Below are 20132 nucleotides of genomic sequence, written 5' to 3'. Positions count from 1 at the left end.
AAATAATGAAAGAAGGAATATAAAATGTTCTGAAGATTTTTAATTTTCATAAGATCATTCCTGAACTGACCAGATCTAGAAAGAAATTTCTCATTTTAGAAGAATTTGCTTTCATATCAGAAATGTTCTCAAATCTTCCAGAATGTTCTACCAGACACTTTTATAAGTTTCTAGAACACTTTAGAACGTTCTATTCAATGTAAACAGAGTGCTGATCTTCCTGTACAGCTCCTCCAGACAGAAGTCAACTCTCAGAAAAAAGCAGCAAGTCAGAAGGTGAGCTAAACAGAGAGGATGACTGTGACATCACAGATACAGTTGTAGTTGGGAGGAACCCTTACTACCCAAACCAAAGAGACCTCAATGGCCTCACCAGAGATCTTGGTTTGACAAAGTCAAACGGTGAGCTTTTGATTTTGAGGCTGAAGGAGTGGGATTTACTTGATGACAGTGTGCAAGTGACCAGCCAAAGAAAACGTCACAAACATTTCTCCAGCTTCTTTGCAAAGGAGGACAGACTATGCCACTGCAATTATGTATCAGGTTTCTTTGATGCTATTGGAATTGCTTGCAATGCAGATGAATGGAGACTTCATTGACAGCTCCTCCAAAAGCCTGAAAGCTGTACTTCTGCACAATGGAAACAATCTCTGCCTCTTGCTCATTCTGTGCATCTTAAGGAGGACTACAGCAGTGTAAAGCTTCTACTGGAAACTCTGAACTACAACAAGTATGGCTGGGAAGTTATTGGAGACTTCAAGATGGTGGCTTTCTTGATGGGACTGCAAGTAAGGTTTTACCAAGAATCCCTGTTTTCTTTGCCTCTGGGACAGTAGAGACAGAGCAGCACATCACCACAGAAAGCACTGGCCTCCAAGGACTGACACTACCCTGGGAGCACACAACATGAGCCATCGGTGAATCCTCAAAAGGTTTTGTTTCCTCCACTACTCATCAAACTGGATCTCATGAAACAGTTTGTTACAGCTCTTGACAAGGAGTTTGCTGCCTTCAAATATCTTCAAGACTTCTTTCCTAAGCTTTCAGAGGCAAAGGTGAAAGCTGGTATCTTCATTGGACCACTAGTAAGGAAAATTATGGAGTGCTCAGAATTTCTACAGAAGCTCACAGAAAAGGAGAAAAAGCTTGGGAGTGTTTCATTGCTGTAGTACAGGGCTTTCTTGGCAACACCCAGGCTATATGGAACTGGTTGAAGCTTTAGTGAAAAGCTGTAATGAGATGGGTTGCAGAATGTCCTTGAAGGTCCTTATCCTATTGCTCACCTCGGCAACTTCAAGGAGAATATGGGAGCATATTCAGAGGAACAAGGGGAGCGCTTCCACTAAGATATAATGAACTTTGAACAGAGGTATCAGGGATCCTTCAATGAAAACTTGATGGGAGACTACATTTGGGGGCTCATACGTCAAAGTGATTTGTTGTATTCACGCAAATCAAGAAAAACTGTTCATTTTCAATCCTAAAAATTAGTTTCAGAAGTTTTAAAATAAATTTGTCATTTGAATTTTGTTTTTTGTTTGTGTCCAAAATGGTGAAAATGGTGAAACTTTGCTGTTTGGGGAAAGAATCATTTTGAAAGCCACAACAGCAAAGTTTGACAGGAATATTGGACATTTTCTATTGTTTTGCAATGAAAAGAGTTGGAAAATAACACTTGCTTGTCAAAGACAAAAATTGTGTTGCATAATGTTGTTATAAGTTTTAATGATCAGATGATTGGGATCGGGTTAGTTGCCCAAAGTGATCGGATGATCGGTGATTGGAACAGCAAGAAAGTGATTGGTGCCCACCACTGATACTTATATGTCATGTTATATGTGTCTAAATATGTTGTTTATATGCTTTTCTGGTAACGTCATCTTGAGTTATCACGAGTACTGTGTGGATGACGCGTATTCACTGTATTTTTTCCTTTATAATAGTACTGAGAGGCAGACAAGCTTGTGGGGAATAGTGGAGGTGTAGCGGCAGCCTAGGCCGCTACAGCGAAAACCAAACATTTCTGTTTGTGTGTTTTCGAGGCAGCATACGTTGTAGCAGGTACAATGCCGTATGGGTCCGTTAAAGCCGCCTTGTAGGATAAAAGATACAACTAATAACCAGTGGTAACTCCATTCACCAACAATTTTATTTTTGAGAATATACATTTTTTGGTGAAAGGCGAATTAGTTTGCACAGGAGTTGACATACAATATTATTTACAATTATGATATACATGTGTTCTCATGTGTTTGATTAACTTTATTATAAAATTGGTGATGATGTGGTAAGTGTATTTGTGATGTAGTGACCCATAGCGATAGTAGGAAAGGTTTTGGAAATGTGTTGATGTAAGGAAATGGAATAGTGTGTGATGAGAGTGGGAGAAGAGAAAGAGAACGTGGTAAGTCAAAGGGTAGACTAAAGAAATGGAGGTGAAGAAAATGGGAAAATTTAGAGGGTCATTACAGAGGAGAGGGAGGGAAGGAGTGAGAGGCAAAAAATAGCTCCCTGCTTCACACAAGTATTGGAATGAGGGTGTGGGGAGGGCGGAGGGACACAGTCAGAGGGTGGGCCTATCCACGCCATCCACTGGCCAGAATGGGGACTTGGTTGACAAGGAAAGGGAGGGAGGGAGGTAGGAGGTATGGTAAAGAAGGGAGGGAGTAGATGCAAGAGGCACTATTATCACACCAATACGATTCTTTACTCTTTATTTTTTGTATTTCCTGGTAGAACTTGTCTGCTAATATGCACTCTAGTACAAATACACTCACACTCCTACAGAAATAAATAATGAAAGTCAAGTAAACACGGTATCATGCACAACCTATATTCTCAAAGCTGTGTAATTTATCTTTATCACTACAGTACCCTCTCGAGTTTTGTGCTATCCGAGTTTCATGATCCTCGAGTTTCGCGCTATCCGAGTTTCATGATCCTCGAGTTTCGCGCTATCCGAGTTTCATGATCCTCGAGTTTTGCGCTTAGTCCTAAATTCTTACCATCACGACTTTCTCGCATTACCGCCACGAGTTTTGCGTTGCTTTGACATGTACAGGTCACGTCTACCTACCGTCAGCGTCATGTGTGCTGCCTTAAAAGGCGGTGTCCAACCATTGGGGCTATGGGCAACCATGGTTGCCCGTATGCCCAACCGGGAGCGAGTTGTTGGTTGTCCTTATGAATGGATAACGGTTGTGAGTACAAACCTGGGTACCTGGGTACCGAACGCCTGCATGTAAACAAACAGACGACGGCAGTGGCTGAGGAGTGAGGAGCAGTGGAAGACGGCCCACCAAGAGACTCGTAAAATGGACTGGCAGAGCTGCTTTGCTTACTACTTGATTAACAAGATAAGAGAACACCCCGTGCTGGGGAACCACAGTCAAAAAAACTTTTTCTCAAGTCTATGAAAATTGTAGATCTCCCAGTGATGTTTTCCTCTTCTTCTTCTTCTTTTGACCTGTAATGCATGGCAGCGACGGTGAAAAGTAACAGTGGAAAATAGCAAAAGGGCATAGAAATGCAAAATCAGGGAAAGAAAAGAACAGAAAAACACCTAAGTTCAGGGTGAAGTGTATAAGTGCGCACTGTTAAGTAACTAAGGGACGCTTTCAGTCACTTTGTTTTGATCGTTACCAATGGTGGCGATCGACGCTTAGTATTTCACGTGAAACTGGCTGATGGGGTAGTGGCGGCTGCAGACGAAGCGAGAGATGTTGAGAGTGTGTGGCAAGTGCAGGGCTTGGCTAACCCCACAGCCGCCACTACCCATCGGCCAGTTTCACGTGGAAATACTAGAGCGGCGATCACCGCCCTTGGTGACGATCAATACAAACAAAATGACTGTGAAAGCGGCCCTAAGTGCATGTTGTGAAGTATAAAAGTGTGGAGAAGGAGGACCTGAGAAGCGATACAAAGCATTACAGGTCAAAAGAAGAAGGTCCACTACACTGGCCGGTGTTGTGAGAAATATCTCCCCGATGAAATTAGTCATTCTGCTGTCCACCACGCATGCGCGCTGTGGGAATACACAGCATTAAAAGTGTTAATATGCCTGGATTTGTTCTTTTTTGTCCGCTTGTGGTCTTTGTGAGCGGTGAGGGAAATATGGAAACAGTAAACAAGTTGAACCTCTCTGGGAGCTATTTTGTGGCGGCGGCAGCAGTTTACGTTCAATAGGCATTGACAAGTCAATCATGATACATATTAGTGATTTCATGATTTTTAACAGAAAGAGTTACCAGATTATTTCATAACACACAAAACTACCAGAAAAATACAGTCGTCCCTCAAATAGTACGGTTTCGGTTTTATACGGATTGTCATAGAAATTTTTTTAGGATTTTAAAATTTCCCGCTTGTCGCACCAAGTAGCCATGGCGTGAGTGGCAACACAGTTCTACCCATGGAGGTAGAATTGGTGGAGTCGACATCAGCCCAATGAAGTGAATCCACCAAACTGTCATTTTTAGGGCCGCAAGGCTGTGGAAACCTGCCTGGTGTCAGGTGTCGTCAGGTCAGGCTCCCCCTTAATGGGCTTGGCCAGGCTGCTCTCGCCCGTGTATCCCTCATCTTCTGGCCCTAAAAATGACAGTTCGGCGGCTTCACCTCAATGAATGGGATTATCGGGCCGTGTCGACTCCACCAATTTTACGTCCATGGTTCTACCAGACTGCCTCCCATGCGCATCTCCTCAGTCCATGTGTTTGTGTAATGCCCCGACGGGCTTCTTTCTTCCAAATCCTTCCTATTTCTCAACACGACCTCTGTGTGTATCGAAATAACACGAGAAATTAATCAAGATTAGGGTATTCGCCGGCTGCCTGGGATTGAACCCACGACCAGCGTGACGGGAGAGCCACTCCTTACCGAGTCGGCCAAAGAGATACCCCACTGGCTATTTGGGTTATGGGAGGCTCGTTCATCAGGCCGTCGCCGCACTACACGTGCACATCAGGAACACTGTTTTGCCAGATTGAAACATATGCACTTTCTTTAAGTCTGTGTGTGTGCACAGCCTCAGCTACGTTTCTCCATTACCACATAACATGAACATGGGACCCAAGAGACAAACCACTTGCTGTAAGCACCCCAAAGCGTTTGAGAAAGCTGTTCACCTTGCAGAAGAATTCAGACTTAGGAGAAGTTACATTTTTGTATGAGTTAAGTTGTGGTAGGAAGAGCATGCCACTTGAATCCGAGTCCCGCCTGGCTCAGCTTCTACTCGCTTACCAAAGTTGCCAGTTATGCATTTTCTGCCGTAGTGTTACCACGCTGGGCAACGGAGCCATCCTGGCAGCGCTGCCTTCCACATTGTCAGCGAGTGGACCTTGTCATACACTCACACTCTCTCTTACTCTCTACCATAGTCTCTGTTGCTGCCTAAATCATACTTGAAATAAGATACGAAATGGTAATTGTGGAGAATGACTCCGCGCCTCCAAAATACGGCATTACACCTCCATATTATATACATAGTTAAGGGACGCATATTTAAACTACTCCAACCGAACTTTAAATAACCTGACCTCTAATAAGGGGGGGCTTCACCCCCCTCGATTCTCCCAGCGTGGTAACACTGCACTGTGACTGCAGCAGAAAATGCGTAACTAGCAACTGAGCCAGGCTGGAGCCAGACTCCATAGGAGTGCCCAGGAGTGTTTCTAGGGGGGGGGCACTAATTTTATACGGATTTTCGAATAGTACGGGGGTCCTGGGTCCCTACCCCTGTACTATTTGAGGGACGACTGTATAGGTTTGTCCAACTGTCCCATGGGTGACTGTGAGCGACCGCCCTTACTTTAGCAGATGACACCACGTGGATCACAACCCCGAATAAGTCTTTATGAATTTACCTTGTGATAAGGATGTCTAACCAATCACTAGAATTTCCTGCCCTGGATATTTATTTCTTCTCATTTACTCACAGCCCACAGCACTGAATGGCTGTCTCAGTGGGCCTGGGAGTCGACTCAGCCCATAAGTGACCAATTGTATTTATACAGTACCCTCTCGAGTTTCGCGCTATCCGAGTTTCGCGGTTAGTCCTAAATTCTTACCATCCCGACTTTTGCGCATTATCACCCCGAGTTTCGTGCTGCTTTGACACGTACGGGTCACGTCTACTTACCATCGGCGTCACGCACGCTACCTTTAAAGGTAGTATCACACTGGACGTTTTCCTCCAAACATTGTGGCTATGGCAAGAGAGAGAGAGAGAGAGAGAGAATGGGCCGTTTTGAAGCTGCAGTTGAAGGCGGCTGCCTTACAATTGGCTGACAGTTCTGAAAACACGCTTGTGATTCGCTGGGAGTTCGATGACGTCATCGCCGACGCTCACCCTATCAGCGGGTTCACTGCCTTAAGGCGGTATTACAATGGCCATTTTCATCCAATCGTTGGGGCTACGGGCAACACCCATAGCCCCGACCGGGAGCGAGTTCACGGTTATCCGTAAGTTGGTGTCATACTGGGCTTTTTTCTTCCCACCGCGTTGGCGGCAGCTTGGGCAACCGGCAACTCAAACTTTTCCTGGTGTGCGTCACACACAGCCAAGGTCAGTTGCCTGTATCCACATCCACAACGTAAACAAAGCACTTGCCCTGCCCTGTATTGATCAACATTTTGTCGTCTGCTAAAGTAAGGGCTGTCGCGGCTTGTGCTGCCATTACCCAAGTTATGGACTTGTTGCTGCAGTTAAATGGCAGGAAGAAGCTGTTGTGGGTGTGGCGTGTCTGTGGTTCCTCCATGCCAGTTCTCATTGTCACCACTGTGGCCAACCCACCCATCTTGACTCAACCACACAAACACATGGATCCAATAACAACAAACACACACACACACACCAGACTCAATAAGAAATATTGCAGATGTTTCTGACAAACAGAAACGACTTCACCATTTCTTGAGTGTGTTAGAACGTACTTGGTGAGTGGCTCACATGAACCAAACCTGGCTCTTGGCAAGAACAGAGCAGTCGTCTTTAACACTGCTCTCTTCTTGCCATTGGGCATGTTTGGTTTGTATGAACCACTCACCAAATAAATTCTCACACACTCTAGAAAATGGCAAAGACATTTTTGTTTGTGAGAAACATCTGCCATGGTTCATGATGAGTCTGGTGTGTGTGTGTGTGTGTCATTGTTGTTACTCGATCCATGTGTTTGTGTGGTCGGAGTCTAGATGGGTGGGTTGGCCACAGTGGTGACAATGAGAACTGGCATGGAGGAACCACAGACACGCCACACCCACAACTGTTTCTTCCTGCCATTTAACTGCAGCAACAAGTCCATAACTTGGGTAATGGCAGCACAAAAGTTGGAGTTGCCGGTTGCCCAAGCTGCCGCCAACGAGGTGGGAAGAAAAAGGCCCAGTGTGACACCAGGTTATGGACAACTGACAACTTACACCCGGATGGGCGTACGGGCACTGCCAGTAGCCACAACGGTTAGAGGAAAACGGCCAGTGTGACACTGCCCCAAGGCAGCAAGGCCACTGACCACTGCCCCAAGGCAGCGAGGCCGCTGACCGGGTGAGCGCTGGCGATGACGTCATCGGACTCCCAGCGAATCACAAGTGTGTTTTCAGAGCTCGGCCAATCGTAAGGCTTCATCTGTGGCTTTAAAACGACCCGTTCTCTCTTCCTGTTTTTTTCCTTTTTCCAAGGTACGTATTTTGAAATAACAAGGGAGTAAAGGAGGAAGAAAAGTGAGCCCTGGGGGGCAGCATGAGCCAGTTATAATGGCGCCACTATAAACAGTTGCCTGCGCCATGATGGGCTCGGGGCCGACCATCAGCCCCAGATGGATAGTTTACTGGTGCCATAGCCCACACGTAAAAAAAATAAAAAAACTCCATGGGTCGGAAGAGATCAGCGCTTTTTCAGTGTTTTCAATACCTCGAGTTTCGCGATCCTCGAGTTTAGTTCTATACCTTCGGAAGGAAGCAAGTGTGAAACTCAAGAGGGTACTGTATTGGCTGCATGGGTGTGTTCCTCTCATTCCATGCTGCCCCCAGTGCTCCTCTGCCTGAAGGGTTGATTGATGACTTGGATAGGACATGAGTTACCTTCCGCCTCTTGGCAAGAGTTGAAAACCACCACTAGTCACTGCCTCCTTGCTCTCTACTTGTGATGTCTTCAGCTGCTTATTTTGTCATTTTCTCCTTTGTTACTCTTCTCTACTCCTCCATCTAGTTACCATGGATATTTTCACTCATTTCACTATTCTCCTGCTTCCTTTATATAGGTATAGGGGGACAAAGGCTGTAGGTGCACATGGCCTCGGTGCTCTTCTCTGTCTCACTGGCCCTCAAGCCTGTGGTGGGCAAGAATCGAAAAGTAGTCTGGTGTCACAAATGTGGGTGATGTCGGCCAGCACAGCCATCGCTGAACTCGTGATTAAGGGCAGTAAACTTGAATATTAGAACATTTTGGACTTGGTACAATTGTCTGAAATGGTAATCACACGTAACATGAAACTTAACCCTTGAACGCTAACCATGGGTATGAGGTACCCGAAGCGAATGACGTCATTGCCATTGTGTATGGTTCCGGTGCTCTGAGGGTACCCACCTCAGTAGCTTCATGTGCCCGCTTGACAGTGTAGGGGAAGGTCACGTTGTCTCGCTCTCTCTGCTCACCTTTGTTGTAGGCCTACATTCGGGTGCGGCATACCCATGGTTGGTGATACAGGGTGTTGTACATGTCCCTAGGATATTGTTTACGTACTTTTTTAGTGATCACCTGTGCAGTGGATCACAGGACCTGGGAGGCCATACAAGAAGTTTGGAAGCCATCGGATGATAATTTTTTTTATGAAATTTTTTTTTTGAAATTTTTGAACATTTTTCCTATTTTTAGTAACATTTTTCAGTACCTGATTTTCATACCAAAACAATACATTTTTCAGTTCTTCTTAATGTTAAGTCAAGATACAAAGTTTGAAGTCCCTTCATGTAACTTTATTCCATTAAAACTTTACATTTAATTTTATTTATTTTTTTTTCAAAATCGGGTATGATGTACCCATGGTTAGTAGTGGTGTGACTTTTTCTAAGGTTAGTGCTCTAGGGTTAAATATTCACTCCACTTTATTTATTCATTTTTAGAATCTATTTACTTGATAATATGTCTGCAGATAGCCATTAGTTTTCTCTCACCTTCCTCCTTTTGCATGTTTTAGGCAAACAGTAAGTAATAAAAAATGTTCCTCTATATATCTAAGATGAGCCTCACTGTCAGAGTTACTTGTTTTCAGATGATGATGAGTGCCAACAGAAAACATCAGGACCCCTACAGCCTTGAGCTGCATAATGCACCGCAGACCCAGGATACAATGGCTCGCCTCCTGCGCTACGTTCCTACTCTCTACAAGGTAATGGAGACTTTCTTCTTCGCTGAACATCCTTCTATTCCCTTATGGGGTTCGACCGGCTCTAAGTCTCTCCCACTCCTGATGGTCATAGACTCTCTCCTCCTTGATGTTCATCTTCCTCCACATCCCATTTCCAGGTTTTCTTTGGTCCCCCAGCTGGTCTCCTCCCTCCTACCTCCATCTCCAAAGCTCTTCTGAGTACATGGGCCTGAGGGGCCTCCTCCTCCTCCTCCTCCTCCTCCTCCCGCTTGACTCTCCCCATACAACCCCACTCTTTGCCCCCTCAGCACACTAAACACTTTCTCCACATCTTTGGCAAGGAATATTACTCAAAATATTTTTTTTTAAGTAAAATGCAATCATTGTTTACCAAGGATTGAGTTCATTAACCCGTACAGCTTCAGTCAAATGCATAGCTCAGATACATGCTGCCGTCGGCCGATTTTAAATTTCCCGTTTTTTGCATAAATTGTCTGAACGTAACATAAAATGAAGGTAGAACATGATTAACCCTTTGGCTGCGGTAGGGCATTTTTGGGTTTTTTCAAGGTTGCGTCATATACCCTCAAAAAAAGAAAATGAACCAATTGGCTTTATATGATTTTTACATCGAGAAAAGACCTTAACTTTTTCATAAATGACATTTATTTTTCTTAGAAAATGTGTAAAGTTTTGAAAAAAGTCCAAAATTGTTACAAAACTGGCAAAAAAATGATAAAATATATCATGCTAAAATGTAAAATACTTCATTCACTTCATTGTTTGGGGACTTAGACTAAAGAAAAGGCTTGTAAATTGGTGTTGCTGCCATATTGTGACACTTTACTCAGTGCAAAACCTTTTTTTATTGATATAAAGTTGGCACCATTTATGTAAATTTCCTTGGAGGAAAGACGGAAAATCAAACAAATTTCTTACCACAGCATTTATTACATGAAAAAAATATTCTGAAATTATATCCTATAAAATTCAATTCATCAGAAATATAAATTGCAACAATGTACCAAATATAGAAAAATATAGCTCAAAAATCTCTTCAGGAAACAGTTTTATAAACATTGATAGGGTGAGAGATTTTCAGTACCTCCCCTTCCATGATTATCTGTGAAATATATCATGTTCTGTAATTCAGTGGGGCTCTCTGAAGTAACACTTCATGCCAAATCATGCTTACATGCTCCTTACTTGAGGGAATCTTGGTGGAGGGAGCAACAGTATCCTCCTCTTCTAACTCCACACTATTATCATTGAAGTCATCCTCAGCCTCATCCAGCTAGTCATCAGTTTTTTCCTCAGACATTTCATCTTCATTTTCACTGTCTGATGCTCTTAGTTCTTCAAGTGTTCTTTGAATTTCTTCATCTGTCTTGAGAAATTTAGTCATCTTCCTTGCTTACTCCATGGTAATCTTGAAAACAAATATATGTATATGTGTAATAAAAAAGGACATCGTACATATATGCAAGAGACAATAGTTATCACCATCCTAGTCTAGCCCAAGGAACATGCATACAAGAAAAAGACAACAATTATAATCAGCCTAGTCTAGCCTAGGCCATAAATAATATAAAAGAGACTTGCAATATAAAAGACTTGTCTAGCCTAGGCTTTGTAAAATGAGAGAGAAGGAGAGTGAAAGAAAGAGAATGAGACATGTATACATGCATTATACATAAGTATCTGTGTGTGCGCACATATTGTTTTAGTAAAATGGCCCTTTTCATAAAGTTAAATGCCCAGTTAAAAACCTTACGTCTTTATTCAAGGTCACACTAATACATCTTCGTCTGTTTACATCATATATGCTTATATAACAATCAGGCATTGTTTATGACACAAATGCAATAATATAATTGATAAAACTTACCTCTGTTATGAGCAGAAATACAAGGAAGTTGTGATAGAAGAACTTCACCACACACGTGGGCGCCGATCAGCTGTAGCATTGTTTGTTTACTGTTCCCTATGCCGTCGGCAGACAGTTGTAGCTATCGACCTGTGGCTTTCTGTGTGTACTTTTAGATGAAAACAGATCAATAATCTAAATGGTAAACATTTTTATACCGATGGTGACTATAGTCGACTTTCGCAACCTGGCGCAATCACTCCCTGCGACTATAGTCGAGTACCGCAGCCAAAGGGTTAAAGCACTCACAGTTGATTATAATATGTATATCTGAATCCACGAACACTGCGGGTGGTCCAGTCTGTGGGCCGGTGTTGCAAGAACTAGCTCCTCACAGAGAAAAATTGCTCTGGTGTCCAGCACTGGGGAATACACAGCAGAAAAACACTAATTTGTCTGGTTTTGCTCTGGTTTGTCCACCTGTGATCTTTGTGAGCGGTGAGTGAAATATAGAAACAGTAATTAAGTTGAACCTCTCTGTGAGATAGTTTGCAGCTGCAGCGGCGGGTGTGTACAGCAGGCGTTGAAAAGTCAATCATTCAATGATTTGTGACATTCACTTATCACTTCATTTCATAACACTGAAAACTACAAAAAAAAAAGTTCTGTCTGCCGGTGTTAGATTGGCGCACTTGTAATATTTTACTCATACCCGTAACAGTACGGCCCCGCGCAGGGCCTCTGCCAGCCTGGCAGCCTCAGTGCCTCGCAGTACATCGCCGAGTGTGCTGTGCGGCTATACAGACAATGTGCAGACAATATACACAATAAAAAAACTATATCTACGTTTATTAGGTTCATAGCTGTTATTACGTGTACGTATTTTTAAATCTCCGCCACTTATAACCAGGCTTGGAAAAAACCTGTTTTTTTTTTTTTTTTTTTTTAAACTCAACCTTTTTTTTTTTTTTTTGTTTGTTTTGGGGGGCTTTTTTTATTTATTTATTTTTTTATTTTTTTTATTCCTTGTATTTATATGTTAAATCAATTTAAATAAGCAATTAAAAAGTATTCAAGAGTAAAACAAAAGGTGTGAAGTGTTATCTGAAGGTTAGACACTTGTTTAGGTCCTGTTGATACAGGTTGTTAACTTGTACTGTACAGGAAATGAACGGGTGAGGCTTGACTACCAGTCACTCAGCACTCCTCAGTTCCTCAGTCTCTCCTTGTCCTGAGTGAGAGGATCACACTGTTTAATTGTTGTGCTTAGCGGGGCACCCTGCTGCGGTTAGTAATTACCCTAATATATACAGTAAAACCCCGATTATCCAAAATGGAAGGGGGGAAGCCTCTTTCGGATAAGCCGATTTTTCGGATAATCCGGATTTATGGCCGCCATTTTGATCGCCGCCAGTTTGATCGTCGGCATTGTGTTCTGCTGTATGGTAAGGACGACTTTCTTCCTTTTCCCGGTTTCTTTCGGCATGGTGATGTAGAAAGAAGTGAGGTCGAAGCACAGGTAGAACGCGATGCGACTGCCCAGTGTGAAGTGTGTGACGCGACTGCCGCCGACTGACGATGTAAACAATGAAACCAAACAAACACACGCTACGCTAAACAAAGTAGTACGCTTAAAACATGTGATGTAAATGTTTTATTGTATGTTTGTCTGTGTGTCTCCTTGTCTGGACCAGTGTATGTTGATACTTGTGAGCGTTGCAGATCTGAATTGTGAATGTTGCAGAGTGCGATTGTGAATGGTTGTGCAAGCTTGCAAGTGTGACCTTGATGCATCGTGCAGGTGGAGACACAGTATGATGACTCATATTATCGCGCAACTCGTATGTTGGAAGGGGAATGTGGCATGGAGTGGAGAGTGGAGTCGTGTTTGTTTCGTTGTCTTTATAGTACGGTGTGAGTAGTCGTGCAGTAGTTTGTTCGTTTCGCCGCACGTCCTTGCTGGGGCGAAGGTGCGGACGTGGTGTTGTTGAGAGTTTGTTTAATGTTTTTTGTCTAATACATTGATCTATTCGTTACAAGCTATTTCGGCAATACATATTAGAAAGCATATTCATTTTAACTGTTCTTATCAATTTTAAATGTGTTAATATAGTACATATGTAGTTACTTTTATTTATTTTTGATGTTTTATAACTTTTTAGTATAGAAAAAAAAAATTTAATTGCATTATCCAGATCAATTTCGGATAATCCGGTTTTTCGGATAATCCGCTTTCGGATAATCGGGGTTTTACTGTATTTAGTATAAATTATAATTAAGAGTCAGAGAGAAGAAAAGTAGTGCTGTTTCCTGTGTGTGTGTGTGTGTGTGTGTGTGTGTGTGTTATCACTTAGACCAGTTTTTTTTGACCTGGGGTATTTGTACCCCAGGGGGTATGTCAAGGGTCTATCAGGGGGTACGCGCTCCCCACGGGTCATTAGGGTTAGGGGCCTGGCCGCCCACTGACTTGTACTGTACACGTACTGGACAGGGAGAGAAGCGTGAGGTGTGGTCGGGCACGCACCACTTGACAGTCGTGAACGGTGAACTGGAGATTGGTGTTGCTGCTTTTTGGCAGGTTGGTCCCTTTGTGGCTACTGTCTTTACTGATGTAGTAATTTCGGAATGCTGTGTCGATTTCAGTAACACTATTATCGCAAACTGTGTGGCATTGGCAACTATAAGATTGAGCCCTGACTTATTCTTAATGGAAAAGGTTCATGAAATAGAAAACACTAGTTTATCATGCATACGAAGTGGTGGTGTGCGAAACGATTTGCTACAGCGGGGATATATAGCCACTATGTAAGATGGCCTTAATTTAAGTGTGATTTGTGGTGTGACCGTGTGATATGGCTGGGTGTAATGTGGAGTATCCTCAGAAGGCTCATGGACCTGATGGAGTGCCTCCTATTGTCCTTAAAAACTGTGCCTCCGTGCTGTCACCCTGCCTGGTCAAACTCTTTCGCCTCTGCCTGTCAACATCTACCTTTCCTTCTTGCTGGAAGTATGCCTTCATACAGCCTGTGCCTAAGAAGGGTGACCGCTCCAATCCCTCAAACTACCGTCCTATTGCTTTACTTTCTTGTCTATCTAAAGCTTTTGAATCAATCCTTAACCAGAAGATTCAAAAGCACCTTTCCACTTCTGACCTTCTATCTGATCGCCAGTATGGGTTCCGCAAGGGGCGTTCTACTGGTGATCTCCTTGCCTTCTTAACTGACTCTTGGTCATCCTCTCTTAGCCGTTTCAGTGAAACCTTTGCTATTGCACTAGACATATCAAAAGCTTTTGATAGGGTCTGGCACAAATCTTTGCTTTCCAAACTACCCTCCTACGGTTTCTATCCTTCTCTCTGTACCTTTATCGCCAGTTTCCTTTCTGACCGTTCTATTTCTGCTGTGGTAGACGGTCACTGTTCTTCCCCTAAATCTATTAACAGTGGTGTCCCACAGGGTTCTGTCCTATCTCCCACTCTTTTTCTGTTGTTCATTGATGATCTTCTTTCCAAAACGAACTGTCCTATCCATTCCTATGCCGATGATTCCACTCTGCATTACTCAACTTCTTTTAATAGAAGACCCACCCTTCAGGAACTTAACGACTCAAGGCTGGAGGCTGCAGAACACTTAGCCTCAGACCTTACTATTATTTCCGATTGGGGCAAGAGGAACCTGGTGTCCTTCAACGCCTCAAAAACACAGTTTCTCCACCTATCCACTCGACACAATCTTCCAAACAACTATCCCCTATTCTTTGACAACACCCAGCTATCACCTTCCTCAACACTAAACATCCTCGGTCTATCCTTAACTCAAAATCTCAACTGGAAACTTCATATCTCATCTCTTACTAAATCAGCTTCCTCGAGGCTGGGCGTTCTGTACCGTCTCCGCCAGTTCTTCTCCCCTGCACAGTTGCTGTCCATTTACAGGGGCCTTGTCTGCCCTCGTATGGAGTATGCATCTCATGTGTGGGGGGGCTCCACTCACACAGCTCTTCTGGACAGAGTGGAGGCTAAGGCTCTTCGTCTCATCAGCTCTCCTCCTCATACTGATAGTCTTCTACCTCTTAAATTCCACCGCAATGTTGCCTCTCTATCTTCTATCGATATTTCCACGCTGACTGCTCTTCTGAACTTGCTAACTGCATGCCTCCCCCCTACTGTCCAAATCCTTATGCAAGAGTTAACCAGCATCTTCACTCTTTCATCCCTCACGCTGGTGAACTCTGGAACAATCTTCCTTCATCTGTATTTCCTCCTGCCTACGACTTGAACTCTTTCAAGAGGAGGGTATCAGGACATCTCTCCTTTCATATTTGACCTTGCTTTCGGCCACCTCTTTTGTTTCTTTTTTAGGAGCAGCGAGTAGTGGGCTTTTTTTTTATTATTGTTTTCTTTTTTTGTGTGCCCTTGAGCTGCCTCCTTTGTTGTAAAAAAAAAAAAAAATGGTTTGGCTTGTGTTGTAGCGTGGTGGTTGTGTGATGATGTGTCAGGTGTGTCAAAGCAAAAACTAGAACACAAGCAAACAAGATGAAAAAAACTGACGAGGGTGCAAGGGGAGTGATCGTCCACACTATAAGTGAGAGGTGTGGCACGGCTGGTGAGCAGCCCGCAGCCAGTGTTGCCGTTATTGGTACGAACATACCAGGTTTGGTATTTTTGGTTGTACAAGGTATGACTTTCACTAGATCTGGTACTAAACAGAGATGGTATTTTTGTTCTATACATTGTGGAAATAAAATGAATAGTGTCATAAGGCGTTACATTTATGTCCTGCCATGTACTTCGTTAGTGTTCAACACCTTCAGCAACCCAAGAGGAGATGGATTTACATTTTTATAGGTATGTAGACCAGTATATAATGTTATATTTACTCAATCTGGTATGTTTTGTTCTCATGTGATACTTTTTACTGGTGCAATCTGGTACACTAGACAATTGGGTGTCTCGCGCGGGGTGCTCACCACCAAATGCCCCTCGCTAGACTCTCGCTCCCGCTCGGCGTAGCCCCGCCCACTTTACCATGTATGGGAGTTGTGGGGAGCCACACACGGAATCACCAGCCTGGCCACGCTTAGTGTGGATGCTGCTTTAGGTGCACGTCCGCGGCTTTATCGCTGTGTAGCTGAGTTAGCAACCTCGTGGTGATACCCGAAGTGGTCCGGGCCGACAACGGGCATCAAGTGCTCAAAGCAGGCTTCTATACAGGCGCTACCCTCTTAACCCTTTCCTTCCGTGCAGTGTGGACACGACTATCCCCTCAGGCGCAGTCGGGCAGCCCAATTGGGGGTCTCTTTTAACCTCTGTATCTCAAAAACTATTCATCACAGCTAAAAACCAAAAACACCATTGGAAAGAGGAGGTCCAGATCTATAGGAGTCAGTTATGAATGCCTCTCTTGTGAACATACATGCATGTTCAGGGAGTGTTGAATGTTAACACTTACGTCAGGGCGTGCGTGATGATCAGCCATATTGAGGGAACTGTGGACATTTTTTCTTCAGATTCTGGCAAGGGAGTATTGCCAACTGCAATATTTACAACTATTTGGTCAAAGAATCAGTAGTTGATAGGTGAAGCTAGAACATCCACCAGTTACTCGTCCATAGATTTGCCGCGCTGGGCTGATATGATTTTCCACCAAATTTAGTGAAGAACACACTCAATTGGCAATCCTGTGTAGTGAGAATTAGTGTTGGAACACTTTCATACGCGGGAGATTTGAGTGCAGGAGGAGGTCGCAGCGGGCGTTAAGCACCACCAGCAAATACACCTAACGCCTGCTGCAAGCGTTTAGCAATGAAAGGGTTAAGCCTGGCAATGAGCCCGAAGGCCCACGGACGCCGGGCAAGTACGCCAGGCCGCCCCACCCTGAGTGTGAGTAGGGAGGATAACCAAGGAGTCAGTGACAATCTGGTGCATCCACTTGCATGGTGATCTGTGGCTGTTTAGTTACACTGTGTTGCCCTTGTGAGCCAGGGGGGCGGGTACCCCCTGCACAGTGCATCCAGCAGGACCACGTGGAGGCCAGCCACAAGAAGTAACCACAATTTATGGCCAGCCCGCACCTCCGCATCGGGCTGGCCCATGGGACTCCTGAACCCCTGCGGGCCCCTTTACTCGCCTTACCGTAAGCATGGTAAAATCCTTCTTTCACATGCCGGACTGAGGGCGGTACTTATCTGCATTTCTTATTCCGCCCTCACTCCCGCAGGAGTGCTAGCGGACCCGCACGCCTTCTCCACAGGGACTGAGCCCTACTCACCTAGTCCAGTCTGGATTCAGGCAGTCATCAAGGCTTAAGCTTGGGTTCGCACTGTGTGTTTCATTTAAACAGTCCTTTGACACTCCCGCCATTTAAACCTGCACTGCCTTGACTCGTCACTTCGATATGGTCTGCAGCGCTAGGCGAGAATGTTTACGTACCAGTTGTACTGCAAAGCACACAGCTTTCCTGCAAACCTTCGCACCAGGACGTCAATATCATTGCTACGTGCAAGCTGGGGTGCGCCTTACGGGTGCGGTACGCTGCCCAGACAGAGCTTAGGCCTTAGAGGCATCGCGCCGGCAATTTGAACGACTTTTGGCGGCGTATGACAATTTTTTTATTTTTTGGGAAAAAATCAAATATTTTTCAAACTCCCGGATACGGGCGAGGTCAGATATGGTGCACCCGGATAATTGAGGGTTTACTGTACTTCTACTACTACTACTACTACTACTACCACCACCACTACTACTACTTCTACTACCACTACTACCACTACTACTACTACTACTATTCAATAATCACTGCAGCCAAGTTTGAGGTGTGCATTATCGTGCTCTGGCATCCTGCTACCGCACAGCGTGCTTAATAGCCTACACTTAGGAAATTGTTGGCAGTATCTTTAACCCTTTCATTGCTAAACGTTTGCAGCGAGCATTAGGCGTATTTGCTGGTGGTGCTGAACCCTCACTGACGAGCTCCAACCACACTCAATTCTCCAGCGTATGAAAGTGTTCCAACAATATTTCTCACAACACAGGATTGCCAACTGAGTGGGTTCTCCACTAAATTTGGTGGAAAATCATATCAGCCCAGCGTGGAAAATCTACGGACGAGTAACTGGTGGATGTTCTTGCCCAATATAGCAGCATTTTTGCATAGCTTCACCTATCACCTGACTGATTCTTTGACCAAATAGTTGTAAATATTGCAGTTGGCAATACTCCCTTGCCAGAATCTGAAGGAGAGATGTCCGCAGTTCTCTCAAAATGGCTGATCATCGCGTATGCACCGACGCAAGTGTTAACATTCAACACTCCCTGAATGTGCATGTACATTCGCAGGAGAGGCATACATAGCTGACTCCTATAGATCTGGACCTCCTCTTTCCAGTGGTGTTTTTGGTTTTTAGCTGTGATGAATAGTTTTTGAAATACAGAGGTTAAAAGAGACCCCCATAGGGCTGCCTGACTGCGCCTGAGAGGGTAGTCGTGTCTCGCACCACACGCAAAGAAAGGGTTAATAACAATGACAGCTTCCATCAAGCAGAGTATATTTTGAGTTTCCGATTATTAATAATGTTGCAGATGGCTGCCTTGTTATGTTTTACTCTGCCGAGGGCTCTCCTAGGCTATCTGATGAATGTATACCTAATCAGCGACCTTGTAAAGTAACAAAACAGCTGCCTGCAACATTATTATAATTTGAAACTCAAAACCAACTGTACAGGTAACTCTCGATTTACGTGAGTATTGTGTCCTTGAAGAGGTCGCGTAAATCAAAAACAATGTAAATCAAACAAGAGGTAGGTTTGTATCAAAAAATAAATATTCACTTCATTCAGTGGAGAGAGAGAGAGAGAGAGAGAGAGAGAGAGAGAGAGAGAGAGAGAGAGAGAGGATATCTACTCAGGCACTCCGTCTCAGCCTCTCACTCGTGTGAGGAAGAAATGAGGGACATCATGAGCGACTGGCTAGTGTTGGTACTGGTACTGAGCAGTCTGGTACCGACACCGTGCCGTATAGCTGGTACCGTTAGTACTGGTACTGGTACCGGTACCTACCCACCTCTATTGTTGAGTATCGTGGCAAAGTGGGTACTGTACTGTTGTTCAAGTGGCGCGCGGGAAGAATTGAGCTCAGCTGTGTGGCCGCGGCGCCGTGTGAGTCCAGGTGCGTGAGACATCTGGTGGCCACTCCATAAAATATCGTGTATAAGTGAAACAAACGTGTAATTAAACATTTAATTGGATTTTGGACCCCACGTTATTTAAAAAACACGTAAACCAAACTCGCGTAAAACGAGAGTTACCTGTAGTCAGTGACATTCATCATTATTCCTTGCATAGCATTGATGCTGACACTCAGCTCTTGTCTTTTATGGAACTTTGATTATCATAATTATTTTATTATTATTATTATTATTATTATTATTATTATTATTATTATTATTATTATTATTATTATTATTACTTTCTACAGATGTCTTCATCTAGTATTTTTATATATCTTAGTAATCTGTTCTGCTTCCTTGTTTTTGTCATCTCCCTTTCTTTCTTTTCCTTCATCCAGTAGTTCCTTTATCTCCTCCTTGCTGTGTGTTCCTCACTGCCTCATCCAGTAGTTCCTTTATCTCCTCCTTGCTGTGTGTTCCTCACTGCCTCATCCAGTAGTTCCTTTATCTCCTCCTTGCTGTGTGTTCCTCACTGCCTCATCCAGTAGTTCCTTTATCTCCTCCTTGCTGTGTGTTCCTTACTGCCTCATCCAGTAGTTCCTTTATCTCCTCCTTGCTGTGTGTTCCTCACTGCCTCATCCAGTAGTTCCTTTATCTCCTCCTTGCTGTGTGTTCCTCACTGCCTCATCTTGTTGTTGCCGTCATCTTCTCATTGCTTTGTCTTCTTGTTGTTTTCTTCTT

General features: G+C 44.0%; 1 protein-coding gene across 5 annotated transcripts in view; it reads left to right on the top strand.

Moving 5' to 3' along the window:
* LOC127007921 (mitochondrial ribonuclease P protein 1 homolog) overlaps nt 1-20132 on the top strand; it is a 97115-nt gene that overhangs the window by 34497 nt on the left and 42486 nt on the right. For all 5 annotated transcript variants that reach the window (XR_007760710.1, XR_007760711.1, XM_050879439.1 and 2 more), the window contains one exon: nt 9264-9380. Coding sequence is in view for 3 of the 5 variants with exons in the window: in XM_050879439.1 (XP_050735396.1) it covers nt 9264-9380 (117 nt within the window). In the remaining 2 variants the exon portion in view is untranslated. The remainder of the gene's footprint in view (nt 1-9263; nt 9381-20132) is intronic.

Source organism: Eriocheir sinensis, chromosome 4 (assembly GCF_024679095.1).
Source record: "Eriocheir sinensis breed Jianghai 21 chromosome 4, ASM2467909v1, whole genome shotgun sequence".
NCBI lineage: Eukaryota > Metazoa > Arthropoda > Malacostraca > Decapoda > Varunidae > Eriocheir > Eriocheir sinensis.
Note: the sequence above shows the minus strand (reverse complement) of the source record. Positions and strands in the feature narration are given on the sequence as shown.